Source organism: Hirundo rustica, chromosome 23 (assembly GCF_015227805.2).
Source record: "Hirundo rustica isolate bHirRus1 chromosome 23, bHirRus1.pri.v3, whole genome shotgun sequence".
NCBI classification, from domain to species: Eukaryota; Metazoa; Chordata; class Aves; order Passeriformes; family Hirundinidae; genus Hirundo; species Hirundo rustica.
Genome location: NC_053472.1, coordinates 5,510,893 through 5,529,733, shown reverse-complemented (window position 1 = coordinate 5,529,733; position 18,841 = coordinate 5,510,893). Strand labels below are relative to the sequence as shown.

The 18,841-nt window shown below is 52.1% G+C and overlaps 3 protein-coding genes across 3 annotated transcripts; all 3 read right to left on the bottom strand.

Moving 5' to 3' along the window:
• Positions 1 to 309: 309 nt before the first annotated feature.
• SDHD (succinate dehydrogenase complex subunit D) lies at positions 310 to 4,203 on the bottom strand. The gene is made up of 4 exons (XM_040085192.2): positions 4,124 to 4,203; positions 3,333 to 3,437; positions 2,147 to 2,291; positions 310 to 957 (listed from the first exon to the last, which is right to left on the bottom strand). Exons 1-4 carry the CDS (start codon positions 4,167 to 4,169, stop codon positions 792 to 794), a joined length of 462 nt encoding a protein of 153 aa, XP_039941126.1. The 5' UTR covers positions 4,170 to 4,203; the 3' UTR covers positions 310 to 791.
• A 608-nt stretch (positions 4,204 to 4,811) lies between these two features.
• NKAPD1 (NKAP domain containing 1) lies at positions 4,812 to 9,041 on the bottom strand. Its single transcript, XM_040085055.2, has 5 exons — positions 8,884 to 9,041; positions 7,310 to 7,410; positions 6,953 to 7,108; positions 6,440 to 6,493; positions 4,812 to 6,045 (listed from the first exon to the last, which is right to left on the bottom strand). Exons 1-5 carry the CDS (start codon positions 8,950 to 8,952, stop codon positions 5,520 to 5,522), a joined length of 906 nt encoding a protein of 301 aa, XP_039940989.1. The 5' UTR covers positions 8,953 to 9,041; the 3' UTR covers positions 4,812 to 5,519.
• A 1,165-nt stretch (positions 9,042 to 10,206) lies between these two features.
• Positions 10,207 to 18,783, bottom strand: DLAT (dihydrolipoamide S-acetyltransferase). The gene is made up of 14 exons (XM_040085105.2): positions 18,698 to 18,783; positions 17,865 to 17,966; positions 17,487 to 17,611; positions 17,223 to 17,379; positions 16,297 to 16,423; positions 15,811 to 16,004; positions 15,243 to 15,411; positions 14,977 to 15,044; positions 14,265 to 14,351; positions 14,071 to 14,178; positions 13,513 to 13,628; positions 13,083 to 13,245; positions 12,541 to 12,677; positions 10,207 to 12,073 (listed from the first exon to the last, which is right to left on the bottom strand). The coding sequence occupies exons 2-14, from the start codon at positions 17,937 to 17,939 to the stop codon at positions 11,944 to 11,946; spliced, it is 1,656 nt and encodes a 551-aa protein (XP_039941039.1). The 5' UTR covers positions 17,940 to 17,966; positions 18,698 to 18,783; the 3' UTR covers positions 10,207 to 11,943.
• Positions 18,784 to 18,841: the final 58 nt, after the last annotated feature.

The following is an 18,841-nucleotide window of genomic DNA, read 5'->3' as shown; positions in this document are numbered from 1 at the left end:
GCATTTAGAAAATAAACCTCAAAGAAGTGTTGCAGGTGAACATAAAAACCTCGAAAGCCGAATGTTCCTAAAGTCAATCTGCAAAAGTATTTTTATCCTACGTCAATCCTTGCTGTATTTTCTAAGGGACGTTATTTATTCTAGTATTCGCTATTTATTCTTGCATTAAGTCAAGTCTAAGTCACCTCTAAGTATGAATTCATGCAAATACTCTTTGTTTTATGAAGTAAGGCAGAGCAGACCTATCTGCAGAGAAAACATTTTAGGCAACCCGAAAGCAGTAAAAATGGTTCAGAAGCGCACACAGAATTTCTGCAAATTCTTTATTGAATGGATTAAGAAAAAAAGTATTCCCTTTTCTACATCAACTCCCAGGGTCCGCAGAGTTACAGGGTCTGCCTTACACACTGATGTCAGAAGAAGCAGCTCGGTTTTCCACAAGCCAAGCTCACTTTACAGAACAGGAAACCAACCAACAGTTAGAAAAACACTCATTAAAGCTGGTATTACAAGGAGAGTTCCCTTTAGCTATGCACGTCTGCCACTGACGAAATGATTTCATCCCAATTTACAGCGCAGCTCGAATCCACTCACTCTCACTGGACATTCTCCAGTCAAATCTGTTTTTAAATCTGTAATTTTTTTTTTTTTTCTCTCTCTATATCCTAAACTAGCTCTGAGCCCCCTGCAGGCTCACTGGGGACCCTCGGCCGCTCCTTTGTCGCGCAGGATGTTGCTCACAAGCTGATGAAGCAGAGGCAGCAGAGGACAATCGTGTGTGCCAGGGCTCCTCAGAGGCTCCAGAGCATGGCCACGGCCTTGCAGATGCCCACGTCGTGGTAGTTGAAGTGGCAGAGGCCAGCGAAGGTCAGGGCAGACAGGATGTACAGCCCCGTGTTGGCCACTTTAATGGGGACATCGCCATGCACATAATCAGTGATTACCTGGCCCAGACCCCTGAACAAGAGAGAAAAGCTCAGATCAGCAAAGTTCACTCACTGAAATCCACCAACTTTGCGTCCCCATTCTACCAATTTTCTTTTTTTTTTTTGCCCTCCCCTGCTGCCATCAGCCCTTCCTGAAGAATGCTCAGTTCCCACTCAGAAAAAGGGGCAATCTGCTTCAAAACCAATACAAAACATTCCACAGCTTCTACTGAAAGTACACAGACTGGCTCCGAGTTTTCTTGAGGAAACCAAGCGCTGACCACAGCTCTCCAGACAACAGAATCCTTGGAATTTGCCTTCTTAGGTGACTTCCAAGGACTGGAAAAGAGGAAAACCAAGGAAATATCTGGGACTGGCCATTGTCACAAAGACACAGAAGACTCCTGGGTATGCATTTAGATTAGAAGAGTGGCAACCAAAGAAATTAGCAAATTTTCAGGTTTTTTTCTACATCTGAAAGTGAGCTCCTGTCCAGATTTGAACTATCCAGCAGCACGAGACGCAGGATGCTTGTTTTGGGAAAAAGCTTCCGCTCAGAGCAAGGAAAGCGCAAGAATCCCTGGCACAAATTCCAACAAAGAGCAAAACTGAGGCTTAAGACAACCTGCCACCCCTAAAGTATCATAAAAATCTGCTTTTATCCTTGTGGCAAGGAACTCCCAAACCAGGATCACCTCAGGAAGGCGGATGCTGCCAGTCCGGCCAACCACATAGCTGGATCCACTCCTAATCAGAACTACACCGAGCAAACATCCATCCAGGAATAAAGGAAATAATCATCCAGGTCTCCTCAGTGGAATATTTGCTGTGAGCTCTTTGTTACGCAGAACCTCATCACCACAAAGCCAGCGCACAGGGCTTTAGAGGCAGAATATTTTTATGTTATTTTCATACAGATCCGTCCTCTTTCTGTTCCCTCTGTTCACACAACACTGGTTCTTCCACAGGATTCTACACTTTCAGGGGCAAGGAAGTGCTCCTAAGGTTAAGATATCAGAAAATTTTTATGGATTCCTTTTCTGACTGAGAGAACAGCGTGAGAAAGGAAGAGCAAAGTACGTGCCAAAGGTCACGATTGCCGCAGAACTTGGAGACCAAGGACTTTTCGCAGGTGTTTTACACTGGACCAGGTTGAGGTCTGGAGCCACCAAGCCTTCTTTGCTCGGTGTCGAGCTTGAGTCGAGCCCTGCTGTGCTTACCAGTGGCCGTGCAGGGTGAGGGCTGCAGCCAGGGAATAGTCCACGGCGGGTCCGGGGCACAGGTAGGCTGCAGGGAGCAGCCCCAGCAGCAGCACACTGACCGCTCGCTCCCCTGTCCAGTGCAAAGATGCAGCCTTGGAACTGCCTGCAAGGAGAAACAACCTCAGGGAAGAGCCCCTCTGCCAAGGGATGAAGGGATGGCTTTGGAATCTGGAGCGTCTGCAAAGCCAGCATGAGCAGTACTTGGAAACGCAACGGGAGCATCGGCCCAGGCTGAAAGCATCGAGAATTGACTCTGAGAAATTACCAGTGCAGCACCCCCAAATCGCTCAACTAACATGCAGATACCATCCATCCACCTAAGTCAAAATGCAAACGTTTTCCTTGTTTGTTTCTCCTTTAGCAAGGAGAAAAGCAATTTAGAAACTGACAAGATGAGGAAAGCAAAAGATCTGAAGTTTGGACTTGGGCAAAGTGCAAACTGAAGAGCTGTTAACTGGTGACTGCTGCTGAAGGTGAGGGTACACACACTCCTCACAGCCTGAGGCACCACGACAGCACCATTATTTACCACAAATAACACCTCTGCACAGCTACTGCCCCATCTAACAGTGCTCAGCATTTCACAACTTTTCCTGTAAATCAGCGGGTATTTAGGATTATTTTTTTCCTTTGCTGGTAACACCTGTAACCCTACAACACCCAACAAGACACCAAGAAAACCACTGCACCAACTGTAAATCTCTTCTGTTCTTTGTTACAGCTGCAACTTAAAATCTCCTAAGTGGCCCAAAAAAATTACAGACTCAGCCTGGTTTGGGATGGGAGGGACCTGAAAGCTCATCTTGGTTTTGAGTCCCTGTATGGCCATCGAGTACCACCCCCATCACCTCTGTCCTTCATCCCTGCATCGTTGTTGGTCCCTTGGAGGACCCGAGCCAAAATGTGGTTCCTTTACAACTCATTCTTGACAGAATCAGAATATTCAGAAGCTGGAATAGACCTTAAGGATCATCTAATTCCAACGCCTGCCACGGGCGGGATGCCTTGTGCTAGACCTGGCTGCTCGGAGCTCCATCCAGCAGCTCCGGGGATGGGAAAAGCGGTCCTGATCCCGGGAAAACGAGACCCTCGCACACAGACAGACAGACGGACAGACAGACAGACAGGCAGAGACAGGCCGTACCGTGTCCCTGGCGGGGCGGGCCGTGGCTGTCGCGGGCCGGAGCGCAGCGGGCGGCGGCGGCACCGAGCGCGGCGGGGCGGCGGAGCAGGGCCGAGCCCAGGAGAGCTGCGGGGACAACGGGGAGCGGCTCAGCGCGGGGGTCCCGGAGCCGCCGGGGTCCCGGAGCCACCGGGGTCCCGCAGCCACCGGGGTGCCGGAGCTACCGGGGTCCCGGAGCTACCGGGGTCCCGCAGCCACCGGGGTCCCAGAGCCACCGGGGTCCCACAGCCACCGAGGTCCCGGAGCCGCCGGGGTCCCGCAGCCACCGGGGTCCCGCAGCCACCGGGGTGCCGGAGCTACCGGGGTCCCGGAGCTACCGGGGTCCCGCAGCCACCGGGGTCCCGGAGCCACCGGGGTCCCGGAGCCACCGGGGTGCCGCAGCCACCGGGGTGCCGCAGCCACCAGAGATCCCTCACCCTCCGGGGATTCCGCAGCCACCGGGGTCCCGGAGCCACTGGGGGCCCGGAGCCAGCAGGGACCCGCACCCTCCGGAGATCCCGCACCTCCCGGGGTCCCGCACCCTCCGGGGTCCCGCACCTCCCGGGGTCCCGCACCCTCCGGAGATCCCGCACCTCCCGGGGTCCCGCACCCTCCGGAGATCCCGCACCATCCGAGGGTCCCGCACCCCCGGGGTCCCGCACCCTCCGGAGATCCCGCACTCTCCGAGGGTCCCGCACCCCCGGGGTCCCGCACTCTCCGGGGTCCCGCACCCCCGGGGTCCCGGTCCGTGCCCGCCCCGCAGCCTCACTGACCCAGGGCAGCCCCGCGGGGCCGTGCCCGCAGCAGCGCCAGCGCCATGTCCGCTCCAAGGGCACCGCGCCCGGACACGGAAACACCGCCCGAGCTTCCGCTTCCTCCTGCGGGAAACTGCCAGAGGCGGCGGTAGATGGGATCTGGGGACGGAATCCTCCCCTGCCGGGGTGGGCAGGACCTGCCACGGCTGCCCGGAGAAGCTGTGGCTGCCCCGTCCCTGGAAGTGCCCAAGGCCAGGTTGGAGCGACCTGGTGGAAGGTGCTGTGCTCATGGAACTGGAATATCTCTAAATTCCCTTCCAGCCCAAAGCACTCTGTAATTCTGTCTTTAACTCCTCAACACCCGCAGCAGAGCCAGGTGCTCCTCGCCTCTGCGTCCACTACTGAAACACCTTAGTACACAGCATGAACACCTCCGTGAACATCCTGCTTTTCTTTCCATTTGAAGGGAAAAAAGGAACAGCAATCGGGGCTTGGAGTGAGGATCTAGGGCTGCTGACATTGTTTTGTGTTTGTCCGGGACACAACAATCACCCCACACACTTCCCCAGTGCCCTGATTTCATCTGCAAGTGTGGCCAAGCAGAAGCAAACAGCACAAGGAGAACACAGGCACCACCCAGGCTCCCAAGCCTGTGCTCTGTCCCCGGGCTTTGCTCCAGAAGGATGACAAAAGCATCAAACACATCTGGATTTATTTATTTTATTAAAAGGCTTGGCTGTTTGCTGCAGGGAGAACGGCCTGGTACCAGTTTCTCCAGTAACACACTGGGCGGAGCAGAGACAGGACACAACACCCACCAAGGCCTCTCTGTCAGCGCAAACGGTGTCAGCATCCCCACAGAGAAGGAAGGAAGGTAGACACGGTGGCCAGCCCACAGCTCTGGACATGAATCTAAACCAAGCAAATCAACTGGTGGCTTTTTTCACCATTAGAGGAGAAGTCACTGCACCTTCAGCTGGAATGGGAATATTCCCTCAGCTCCTCCCTGTGTCCAGCTGACCCTGTGCATGCCCCCACTGCTCTGCTTTTGGTGGAGGATGGGAAGACAAAACTGCCGTGGGGGTTACAGTGACATTTCCTCTGTTATCAGCTTGATTTATCAGCCTGTCCTCTCTCCTACTGGCCATTGTTTTGGTGAGCCAAAAGAGCAATGAGTTTCAAACTTAATTTAACAAAAACAACAACCTGATCGCAGCCAAAGAATCTGAGGCTGGCAGGTTGAGCCCAGCTGTGGGCCAGGTGGGTGCTGTCCTGCACTGCTGCCTGGAGTCCCAGGCTGCCCAGGCTCCCTGTGGGCCGGCAGGCTGTGTGTAAACCACGGTGTTGGAGCAGCGCTGAGTGACAAAGACCTGCCTCTGTCCTCCCCTCCTGCTCTGAGCTGCACCCAGACCCCTCAGTCCTCATCAGAGCTGTCCTCAGATTTCTCATCCCCCGCCACCTTCCAGTTCTTCCTCTTGCTCCTCTTCTCGGGCACTTCACTCGGCCTCTCCGCCACAGAGTTGTGGCGCTTCTTCCTCTTCCTCGGGGGCCGTTTCTCCTTTCTGCCCTCGGATTCAGTGTCCTCAGAGCTGCTGGTGCTGGAGCTGCTTGCCTGGGAAAAGTCACTCTCCTGCCCAGAAGAAGAGGTAGGTTCCTTGGCAGGCACTTTCCTGGGTTTTTTCTTGCGCTTGTGTTTTCCTTTCCGGGTGCTTGGAGTCTCCTCTCCCGAGCCCTCGCTATCCCCCCGGGAGGAATCTGTGGATGTTCTCCCCTGCTCCTTTTTCTTTTTCTTCCTCTTTTTGTGCGAGTGCTTTTTTTGCTTCTTCTTGTGGGATTTCTTGTTTTTTTTTCTTTTGTGGGACTCGCGGGCTGTTTGCTTCCCCAGGTGGGACCTCTTCTTCCCATTGACAGCATTTTGCTCATCTCCTTCCTGCTGATCGCTGCAAAAAAAAAACAGGAGGAGGTGAACTGAAAGCCACTGAGTGATGAAACTCATTTATATCCAATCTGTAAGCCTGAAAAATATTGATGATTCCGCTGGGTGTAGGTTAAAAATAATTAATTCTCTCTTAAAATCTTGTTTTTCCACTCTCCAGGATACTGCAAGAATTTATTTACCTCCCAGACTCAGATTTTGGTAACATCAACTTAACCTGTATATCTTAATTATTACAAAAGTTTCTCCTAAGATTCACACCACATTAATGGATTTGAGGTTTTTAACAGTAAGGCTTTGTATTCAAGGCTGATCTCTATTCAAAATTTAAAGCTCAGTTTGTAAAATTCCCTGCAGAAGGCAGATTCTGGGTCCATCAGTGAGGGTGTCTGCCTTACCTGTCTGTGTCAAATTCTTCAGGGTACAACTCTTTATATCCACTGTGGCCCCACCTGTAAGAGAGCAGAACCATCCATTAGAAACAGACAATGTGTTTGAGGACAAAAATGCAATTCTGAAAAGGCAGAGCCACGGAATGAATCTGAGTTCAGACAGGGAAGAAGGAATTAGGACTGATTTGGTTGGTGCTATTTAAATACATCTTATGTTCTCACACCTCAACTCAGATTTCTTTAAAACAACCTTGGACTTGTGTTTCTTAAGATTTTTTTTAAGCTTATTGGGCAGAGTAATAAATATTAAGCTTAGGGCTGGGATTTTGCTGATTAGCGTGGCTTAGAAACTCCACCGATGAGTTCAAGTTGGTTATTCTGTGACATGGCAGAAATCTGTACATGTTATTCATTCTCAAAATGAGCTCGAGCTCTATTTCATCACAGCACACACCGAACAGAAATGTGTCATTTTTTGATACAGGGCTCCAAAAAGACGTTTTAATTACAACCACAGACCTGTCAGGCATGTTGGCCTCGCATTCATACAGCTTTTTATTCCAGGATCTGGCCCTGAGGAGATCATCTTCCACCAGGTCGAGGAGCTGTGGGTTCCTGGATCTCCAGTCTGCCCTGTGCCCCTCCTCATCGAAGCCGTCGCTGCGCATGCGGCTGCTGCGGAGGGAAGAGCTCTTCAGGGGGGGAAACACCTCCCACTCACCCACCCCAGAGCTCCCCAGAGCCCACCTCCTCCTCCTGGGACCTCAAACATGTCACATCTCAATAAGCACATCAACGGTCAGGCTAAAGCAGAGGCATGACCTCTTTCCAGGGAGGCATTAAGGAGAAAATAAATATTTTGGTGGTGCATCTCACCTGGAGGTGTCTGACAGCATCCTGCTCTGCCTTTTCCAGTAAGTCTCCTCTGTCTGCTTCTCCCACTCCCTTATTTTCCACATTTCTGTCTCTTCCTGGAGCTGAAAGTCACAGAAAGGGAAACGACTTTAACATCAGGGAAAATTCGCAGTCGTGCAGCACGTGAGCTCCAACCTCAACACTCCTGGTCGGAAAACTCACAGCCACCTTTCCTATCATCCCCAAACACAGAATTATTTACACACATCTGTCTCCAAAAGAGAACTTCCTGATGGTGGTTAGACCTGCCGAATTATGATTCATGAGTTTGCTAAACTTAATGGAGTTGCTTAATCTTGCACTAAAATCCTGCCTGTGTGCACAAAGTTCAAAGTGTTTCATGCAATTAAAAGCACATACATTCTGCAACAAATAAAACCTATTAAAGATTTGCTACTTTTTAAGTAAATACAGTCATATTCCCTCACCCCCGGGGTGAGTTCTCAAGAGAAATGGAGTGAAACTGAAACTCGGGGAAAACCTAAAGCGACCGTGAGGAAGCGGCCGATTTACCAAACTCCTTTTATTTCTGCCAAACGCTCCCGCTCTCCCCTGCAGTATCAGCAGCGGGGCACGAAGCCTGCCCCGCACCTCCGCGATCTTCCCGCATCACCGGCTGGCACCACCGGGATGTCCCGGCAGCCTGGGATGTACCGGGACCATCACCGGGATGTCCCGGCAGCCTGGGATGTACCGGGATCATCAGCGGGATGTTCTCCTAGCCTGGGATGTACCGGGACCATCACCGGGATGTTCTCCCAGCCTGGGATGTACCGGGACCATCACCGGGATGTCCCGGCAGCCTGGGATGTACCGGGACCATCACCGGGATGTTCTCCCAGCCTGGGATGTACCGGGACCATCAGCGGGATGTTCTCCCAGCCTGGGATGTACCGGGACCATCACCGGGATGTCCCGGCAGCCTGGGATGTACCGGGATCATCACCGGGATGTCCTCCCAGCCTGGGATGTACCGGGACCATCACCGGGATGTCCCGGCAGCCTGGGATGTACCGGGATCATCACCGGGATGTTCTCCCAGCAGCCTGGGATGTACCGGGACCATCACCGGGATGTCCCGGCAGCCTGGGATGTACCGGGACCATCACCGGGATGTCCTCCCAGCCTGGGATGTACCGGGACCATCACCGGGATGTCCCGGCAGCCTGGGATGTACCGGGACCATCACCGGGATGTTCTCCCAGCCTGGGATGTACCAGGACCATCACCGGGATGTTCTCCTAGCCTGGGATGTACCGGGACCATCACCGGGATGTTCTCCCAGCCTGGGATGTACCGGGACCATCACCGGGATGTTCTCCCAGCCCGGGATGTACCGGGACCATCACCGGGATGTCCCGGCAGCCTGGGACGTATCGGGACCCGACCGGCCTGTCCCCGCAGCCCGGGATGTCCCTGCACACCGTCATGTCGCCGCAGCCCGTTCGTCCCCGCACGCTCACGATGGCCCCGCAGCCCGGGCCGCCCCGTTCGGCCCCGCAGGCCCCGCCGGGCGCGGGCGGCCCGGGCCTCACCTTGTTGTGCGCTCCGGTGTGGCGGATGACGTTGCGCAGCAGCACCTTCCCCACGGGCACGCGGGACATGGTGCGGGCGCGGTGGCGGTGGCGGTGGCTGTTTGTGTTTGTTTGCGGCGGTGCCGGTGCCGGTGCCGGTGCCGGCCGTGCTCGCAGCGGCGGCGGGGCCGGGCCGGGCCGGGCGGGGGACGCGGAAACGCGCGGGGCCGCGCGCGCCGCTTCCGGCGCCGTCTCCAGGGCAACCGCGCCGCCATGGCCGCCAGGGCCGTGAGGGCCGCGGGGTGCGGGCGGCGGAAAGGGACCCGAACCGCCCCTAAACGGGCCCGAACCGCCCCTAAACGGGCCCGAACCGCTCCTAAACGGACCCGAACCGCCCCTAAATGGATCCAAACCACCCCTAAACGGACCAAAACCGCCCCTAAACAGATCCAAACCACCCCTAAACGGACCCGAACCGCCCTTAAACGGACCCGAACTGCCCCCAAACCGACCCAAACGGACCCGAACCGCCCCGGTACCGCAGGGCTCGCCACCGCGTCCAGCCCCGCGCTGCGCCCCCGTGGCTCGGACACCGCCATGGGCCGGTGGCAGCTCTAAAGAAATCGTCTTTTGGGGAAAAAAAAAAATACCCCAAAGCGACCGTAAAGATTGCCTGAAACACTGCGGCTGGGTGATGCTGGAAACGATGTGACTCGTTAATAGTTTCAACCGATTGCTTAGCGAATAAAATTTTAAGTATTGGTTTTAATTCAATTTTAAGTAATGGTTTAAATTCGGTTTTAAGGAGTGGTTTTAATAAAATTTTTAAATAATAGTTTTGATCAATTTTGTCTTATTTAGAATTTAATTTATTGTTTTAATTACCTTTTAATTAATTTTTTTCCTTAATCGTGGATATTCTTAGCCAGCATTTAGCAAAGCTATTGTAAGATACTTCTGCAGAAACACAACTTGGGAAAATGACTGAAACTTCTTGAAGTTTTGGCAGATTTCTCAACAAACAAAAGCCCAGAGTGAAAATCTTCAGTGGTGGTAGTGTTTAGGGCATTTTTAATTCAATTTTTACTCCTGAGGGTTGAATATCTCAAATGCCTTTAGAGATGTAAGTAGAAAAGGAAGGTGGGAGGAAGAGCAGCACCACCAAACTTACAAAAAACAGAGTAAAGACTGTAAATATTCAAAGAACACTTGAATATTTAGTTAGAGTTGTTGCTGCTGTAGTGAAGAAGCACCAATGCCCCCATGGTTCGCTGCACGGTCCAGGGGACAGCAGTCACAGTGGCGATGTGTTTTTGTTAAATAAAAGGACAGGATTCCCGTGGCTAGAGCAGCTCTCTCCGAGTATTTAATGCTGGAACACCTCGTCACACACACAACCCCACGGGTGAACAGTGCAGAGAGGAAGCTGCAGACAGCAAAAAGCAAATGTCTGGGGAGATCTGTGATTAAATTTCAGGTTAATAGGGTGAGTTGCACTGTGAGACTGGAAGGCTGCAGAGCACGGACCCAGAGCAGGAGAGCCACACGCGACTGAAGAGAAAAGCACTGGGACATGGTTTAGTAGTTGTCAATTCCAAACATTTAATGGAACATGGGTTCACTAGAGCCAGTCTGGAGTCAAGGTATTTCAGGTCATTCCGGAAAATCCAAAATCTTAAAGCACTTTTTTTTTTTTTTTTGTTTAAGCAAGGCATCACAGCAACCAGACACTAAATAGTTCCCACAAAAATATTTAATCTCCACAGTATTTTCTTTCAATATCTTTAGTGAACTATGCAGAATTTTACAGGAGACAGTACTTAATGCAATATACAGAATAACAGGATCAGCCTGAACAAATTCTTCCTTTTTTTTTTTCCAACTATGCCCCCTTATTTAGTTCTCCTGGTCATGCTGTCATTACTGCACGGTTGTCCTTTTTTTACATAAACATTTCCATGTGGAAACTGGAATTTCAGAATGCTCAGCACTGCAGCCCTTGCAGGCTACAATGCCTTGGGATCACGGGACACGAGTCCAACAGACTGGAGAAGCACCTTACATACAATATGTACATGGAGAGCACATTCTGCAGCTTTACTGAGGCTGGACAACACAGACAATCCAGGGAAGGTCTGCAATTCCAGTGGCTTAAGTCAGAGCTTCCTATGTTAGAACGCCTGAAATGAAAAAATCCCAAACATCCCAGTCCTCACATGATTAACATCCCCTGGTGGGATCCTCAGCGTGTGTGATTTGTCCGCACTGGCTCCCCACACACACTGAACATCCTGCAAAACAGTGACTGCCACGGCATCAGAGCCTGGGGTTAACTTAGCCAGAGGAACAGCAGCTACAGTTTCCATAAAATGAAAAGCAGATGTCAGTGAGGGTCCATGAGCAGACAGCACAATCCCTGGGGGACCCCACAGATGGGACCCCACAGACAGCAGCGCTCTTTCACCCTAAAGTGCTCAAAAGGGATCACGCAGCTGAGCAGGTCCCGGCCAGTGCCAAATTCCAAACAGGCTTTGGAACAGCAGCACTTGGCCTTTGAGACGCTGTGCCCAGGCACTTGGGTCCCTCAGTGCTGGGCAGCTCCCCCGCCCCAGGAACGGGACCGTGTGGGAGTTCCCCTCCTCCCTGTACCTCTCTGTGGCCGTCTTGTCTGCGCTCCTGTGAAGAGATGTTTGAAATTCCAATCTCTGACAACACTGAGGTCATGGAACTGTTGGTATGCACCCCCTGGGCACCCGAGTTTAGAAGCAGCTGGCACAATGCCAGGATAATTTTATTTGTTTGTTTGTTTGTTTAATCTGGGACGCTTAACTCTGTTTTGAAAGAGTTTGCAAGTTAACTAACTGTATAAAAATACAGTGTAGCTGTAATATTGCTCTGAAAAGCACTTTTGCAAACTTGTTTTTTTTTCTGTACAGTCTGGTAAATAACATTACCAGATAATATAATACATATTTTAAATAAAAAAAAGGAACTCTCTTGAAGTCTTGAACACTAAAGTCTAAATAGCTTGTTTAAAACACAACAGTGTGACCCAGGAAAATTCTGCTTTGCATGGTTAAATTATAGCAGCATGGTTACTGGCTTTTCAAGGAAATTCTTGAACTCAGCAAGCCACTGCGCTCCAACTGCTCCATCCACAACACGGTGGTCACAGCTCAGGGTGACAGACATCACGCTGGCCACGTCAAAGCTGGGAGAAAAAACAGCAAAACAAAGGTTAACGCACCCCTCTGCAAGGCAGTGCCCCTTGCACAGCAGGAAAGCTACGCCTGGAGAGCCAGGAATAGCAGCTGGCGCCTGGTGACAGAGGTTTCCCCAACTGCACTGGGGAGCAGATCATGTTCGTTCCTTCTCTGAGGAAATCTAAGGAAGGAACTTCCCACGGGCACTAAAAACACCTCTGTGCTCCCCTTAGGGCAGGGAGCTCAGCTTTCCTTGCAGCACAAGGACAGCCCCACACAAAGAAGAAGGACCACTTCAGTTCCAAGCAAGGGGATATTAGATCCTTCAGGTTTTCCTTAAATGTAAATTTAGGCAAGCACTGAAAGCACTGTGTCAACAACAGATTTTAGGGTTTTTAAAATGATTATCTAACGTAGGTGTTAGGAAACTAGGCACGATTTCAGAGCCTGAGTTCAGGATGAGATGAAGACTCACCCTTTCTCATTATCAGCTGGCACTAGCCTTTCTTCTGAGGTACCCACTGCCAGGATGCAGGCTTGAGGTGGATTGATTATGGCAGAGAAATTCTTAATCCCATACATTCCTAAATTGGAAATTGTGAAAGTACCACCCTAGAAGAAAGCAAACACATCCATGGTGAAACTCACAAAAACTGCTTTATGTGGGGATATGAGGAGAGGGAGGATCTCATCCCAGTCTGCAGCTTCCTGATGAGGGGAAGAAGGGACAGGGTCCAGGGAGCGGCTGGAGCTGTGCCAGGGGAATTTGGGATGGAGATCAGGGAAAGGTTCTTGCCCAGGCTCCCCAGGGAGCTTGGACAGCGCTCCAGGGATGCCCAGAGTGGGAATTGGGGGTGTCAGTGCAGGGCCAGGAGCTGGATTCCATGATCCCTGTGGGTCCCTCCCAGCTCAGAATATCTGTGATTCCTGCTCAAGGCTCAAACATCAGAGAACAGCCTTTGCTCCTTTTAAACAAGCCAAGAGCAGCGGAGTTGAACCCCACCATGAGTGTCTCACCTGGAATTCGTGAGGCTGGAGCTTCCCTTCCCGGGCTTTGGCTGCCAGGGAAGCCACGTCCTTGCTGATGGCAGCCAGGCCCTTGATGTGGGCGTTGAAGACGATGGGGGTGATGAGCCCTGCGGGGGTGCTGACGGCCACGCTCACGTCCACCACGTGATTCCTGCAACACACACAGCAGCTGGAACCACTCCAGAAAGAGAGCTAACAACGAAAACAAAGTTTGAAACAGTCCAGACAACCCAAAATCAACAGTAATTTGCTACAATTATTTCGCCTTGCGCATCAGCCTTAGACTCAAAAGACTTTATCACTTTAACAAAACCTCTCACTTTCACATCGTATTTTTCCCCTCCCTCAAATCCCAGCAGAAGTTTCTATTTTGCCATGAACAAAGAAGTTTCTGGCCCTGACCATGCCATAAACTTACTGCCTAATAACTGTGTCCATCCATGAAGAATTTGCCTCAGGCACCTTCAAGCACGCCAAAGCAGAAGCTTTAATTATGAAATCATTGACAGAAAGTTTAATCTTATCTGAGACCTCCTGCAAATAAAGAGATTCCAGGTGTCAGTTTGTCCCCTGCACGTCACCCCAATTAACGAGGGCGGTCACTGCAGTTCACAAATTGTTACAAAACAATCACGCAGCTTGCAAGCATTAAAATTCAAAGATAATTGAGAAGGTGAAAGTATCTTCTTCATAATTTAAGAAATTTTTTTTTTCATATTTAGTTTTTCTCAAGCTTGGCTTAGAATTTTTATTCTGCCTAAATTTTTTACCTTTCTTACTATGAAAAAGCTTTCTATCCTTTTATTTTCCACCTGAAATAATGAATCACCAAGCAGAGCTCAGAACAGCCTCTTAGGGCAGTCAGGAATCAGCAGACACGAGGAAAATCTCATTCTGTCACAGACAGTCCAGACCTGACCCACAAGAGGCACTGAAAAGAGTGGGTTTTTTTCCAAGCCAAGCTGCCAGGACTCACCTGATTGAGTTCTTTCCTTAGCACCAGGACTTTTCCCATGTTTACATCAATGGACAGGTAGTAGTGAGGTATTGTTTGTTTGGACTGCATCAGCCTCTGAGCAATGACCTGGGGGTGTGCAGAGCCAGGAACACGAATCAGCCTCGAAAATTCATGGCTAAAACCCACGATCTTGGAAAAGACTGAAATCTTACCCTGCGAATGTTGCTGATGGGGATGTCTGTGAAGGTCCCCTCGGGTGCTGCTGCAGCAGCTGCAGGAACTGCCTCCGGAGCTGCAGCCTGCAGGGAACACCAGCGTCACTCCCAAACCACCCAAACAGCAACTGCAGCTCAGTGCTGAGGCCAAGCTGCCTCTTGGTAAGAGCAGCAGCTATTTCCACCTCTCCGGTACCCACCAGGCTCCTTGTAACCCCGGTATTTGATTATTAAGAGCAGGATTGAGTGATTTAGCAGTACAACACTGGGACGTGTTGCAGTGAAGCTCCCAGCTCAGCCAGCCCTGCTGTGGTTGTTGCAGAGCACACAGGGAAACACCTCCATCAGCTCAGGGACAACACAAACCACGGGATCAGAACTTCTGGGCAGCAGCCTGGGGTTTACCAGCTCTGCCTTTCCTCCTGATCCCCGCTCTTCAGCAATGCTGGACCAGCTGGGGCTGCGTGATCCCAGCCCATGAAGATTTCACAAGCAAAGGAAGGGTTGGGAGCACGCTATGTTTTTCCTCAGTAGAATATTAAAGGGACAAACAAAGGGGGAAAGCTTCACCAGTGTTTGTGGCAGGTTAAATTTCACAGTCATCACTGCCCACACAACCCAGCAATGCCAGCTCCATGCAGGAACTGCCCTTCCACAGAGCCCGTCCATTCCTTTAACAGCCATTCCCACAGATTTCCAGCCTACTCACTGGAGCAGCCTTTGATGGCACAAATGACTCCACATCTTTTTTGGTGATTCTGCCATCTGGTCCAGTACCTGGAAGGGGCAAAGGGAAAATGGGAGAGGATTTTGATTATTTCCAACATGGCTTTACTTCTAAAGGTACCAGCTTTATTCAACAGAGAGAAATCCTTCAACACAACTCCTGATTCACAGTCAGGAAGAACAGGAAAATATGGATCTACAGGGACAGAAAACTGATAGCGAGAGCAAAGGAGTGGAAAGCAAAGGTACCTTTCACTTGGGTAAGGTCGATTCCTTTCTCTGCTGCCAATTTCTTTGCCAGGGGACTGACCACCACCCTTCCTCCTTTGCGGGGTGGCCCCGCTGTGGGGGCTGCTGGAGCAGGAGCAGCAGCAGGCTGGGGAGGAGGAGGAGCAGCTGCTGCAGGAGGTGCCATCACCTTAACAAAGAATCCAAGCCATCAGTGGAACGCACAGCAAGAGAACTGGCCCGTCTAATTATCAGTCAAGAGATGATCACTCATCTGCACAAAGGCTCCCAGAAATTAAACCAGGACCTCGCTGGGAAGGAGGTCAGCTGAGCTGTACACCAAATAAAATAAATTATGCTCCCCATTTTCAAGGATGAGGAATCAGAACTGGCACAAGCAACAAGCTGGGAAAAAGATCAGAATGAACAAAACCTTCTGCAGGTCTCGGAGGGCAAATTAGTGATCGCTTCTCAACACACGATCAGCCTTGCACTCACAAATCAGAGCCCTCCTGCTGGAGCCAGGGCTTCACACTGGCAACAACAGCTCGGATCAGCCTGGTCAGTGGTGCCCGTGACTTCTCCTTACCGGTGGAGGAGGAGGAGGAGGAGGAGGAGCTGGTGCCTTCATGTCCGTGACTGCAGCAGCCTGGTAGTCAGCAAAGGCTGGAATATCAGCCTCCTTCTCCACAATGATGCACAGAGGAGCTCCTAAGGGCACATCTCTCGTTCCTTCAGGCACCAAGATCTTGGCCAGGTAGCCTTCCTCCTGCACTTCAAAACCTGCAGGGGAGACAAACGACACCGAGGAGCTGAAGAGCTGCTCTGGAGACTCTGGCAGCCGAAGCCCTGTCCTGCAGGAGAATCCTTTCCAGCAGGGAACCTCTCCATGCACTTGCTAAGGATTGATGAGGAAATAAAAGTGCTTTTAGAAGCTCCAGTGTTTGATTCTCCAGTGGAATGAGATGTTAACAAAACTTGTCCCACAGCATCACTCCCTGAGCAGCCAGAGGAGCTGGCAGAGGCTGCTCAGGACCCTTCCCAGGGCACCTCACCCCCTTGGCTGTGGACTCACCTATCGTGGCTTTATCTGTCTCAATCTCGGCCAGCAAGTCTCCCTCATTCAGCTTCTCCCCAACCTTCTTCTCCCACCTCTGCACGGTGCCCATTGTCATGGTGGGTGACAGAGCGGGGAGAGTGACCTGGGAAGGCACAGAACGCAACACAATCGCATCCTGCTCATCCAGAAGGCTCAGGAACACAGTCTGAACTCCTGAGAAATGATGCCAACCTAAAGAAGCAGCTTTAATGCACTCCTAGGCCTGGCTCTGTGACAGCCAAGCAGAGCTGTCCCACTGCTCTGGGCTGCTTTGGCTTCTTTTAGCGAGGCCTGAGCAGGAGAGCGAGCAAGAGCAGAGGGCAAGAAATGGATAAATCAAAATAATCATCACTGCCCTCACCCTGCCAGGCTAAGGAAGGCTGGAGCAAGTCACTTTGTCACTGCGACACACACACGTGGAGCAAAACCAGGCAGAAGGGGCAAGCAGAGGGAAGAAAGCAACTTTAGTAGCCAAAACACAAATTTAGGAGCTATTCGTTGTTTCTTTTATTACTGACTTTGAGTAGCATCTCAGACAAATCAGTTCCCACATGTTTTATCCATGGGATGGAGTTTGATATTCCAGATTTTCAAAGGGATGTCAAAGCAAACCCCTGTACGAAGTGCTCAAATCCATCAGTGGATACACTCCAAAAGCTAAGCAAAGCAAAAAGGTTGTATCCACACACACAATTCATTATTAGTCACCCACAGACACATCTGCTGTGTTCACCAGAGCACCACAGACTGCAGCTCTGCTCTGAGATATCAGCAGAGCTTATCTATGTTAATAAATTCCCAATAAATCCCCAAGTTTTTGTGACAAAATGCCCCACGGGTAGCAATGCCAGGAGCAGAAAAAGGGTGCAAGAAGCCTTAAAACAGGAGCAGGGCTCTCTTACCTGCATGTGAGGAGGGTAAGAGCTGCCAGGGGCCTGAGGAGAAGGCTGAGGTGGTGGGGAGGGGGCTGCAGCTGGAGGGGGAGGCACTGAGGCTGCGGGGGCAGCAGCTGCTGCAGAATCCAGGGTGTAATTTTTGAAGGCATCAATAAATTCAGGCCTAGAAGAACACACAGGGCCCCAAAACCCGTCAGGTGATGGTCTCAGTCTCTCACTCAAGGCACCCCGAGGGGGGAAATTCACGTCAAGGGTTAGGAGAATACATACTTTTCTACTGTGATACATATTATGGCCCCAATGGGAACATCCCTCGTTCCTTCTGGCACCAGGATTTTGGCCAGGTAACATTCCTCCAGGCTCTCAAAGCCAACTGTAGCTTTGTCTGTCTCCACCTTTGAGAGAGAACAGGAAATGGTGAGCCCAGAGCCTCCCAGCCTGTTATAGGGTCACAGTCCTGGAAAAAGCACCCTGAGGCAGCAGCTCTAGGGCAGTTTGCCCTCAAAGCAACTCTGAGAGGCCGACAGCCACTCCTTCCCACCAGCATCCCCTGGGATCTGTGATCCAAAGCCTGTCTTCAGCCAGGGACAGCCCCCAGGCCAGGCGTGCAGCTCATGAGAGACCGACCCAGCCCCGTCCCCAGGGTACCTCTGCTATGAGATCCCCTTCGTTGATCTTGTCCCCTTCCTTCTTCTCCCAGCGCGCGATGGTGCCCATCTGCATCGTGGGGGACAGCGCTGGCAGTGCCACCTGGGAGGGACAGGGCAGTGTCACAAGCCAGCAGCAGGAACCACACACAGGACAGAGACAAACCCTCAGCTCAGCCTGGGATGCGGGGCACAGATCTGCTGCGAGTCCCCAGGACTGCCCCAAGCTGCTGGGGAAGAACCCTGGGCAAACCCACATCGGGAGCTGAGGGCAGAGGCTGCCCCATCCTTGGAAGCGTTCAAGGTCAGGCTGGATGGGGCTTGGAGCAACCTGGGACAGTGGAAGGTGTCCCTGCACATGGCTTTAAGGTCCATTCCAACCCCTTAACACTCTAGGATTCTACCAAGAAAGGCTTATAGAGAGCCAGGTCTTGGCCTGGGTCTGCCGAGGGACCCTCAGCGGTGCTGAGATAAAGGGCAGAGGTGATGGAGCCCACCCGACAGCCACCCAGGCGCTTGGGGCTCAGCGGTGCCAAAGGCACAAAAAACGCCGAATTCTCCCAGCCGTGCGCTGGAATAGGTTTACCCACGGAGGCGGTGGAGTCCCCATCCCCGGAGGCGTCTAAGAGCCGTGCGGGCGACGTGTCTCGGGGGCTCCAGCAGCACTGCTGGGTTGCTTATCCTAAAGGTCCTTTCCAGCCTTGATGGAAAAGACTTTTAGGATATCCCCGGGGCAAACTGAGCCGCACGGGGAGGGGACAGGAAAGTGAAGGGACACGGGCAGGGAAGGGGCACGGGGGACAGCCGGGGCAGCGCTCCGGTGCTCTCTCTCACCTTCTGGTGCGCCGGGAGGCTGCAGCAGCGCCGCGGGACGAGCCGGGGCCAGGCGGGCGGCGGCAGCAGCGGCCGAGGCGCGGGGCTCCCCCAGGCCGGGCCGCGCCGGGCCGGGCCAGCCCCGGCTCCGACCCCGGCCCCGAG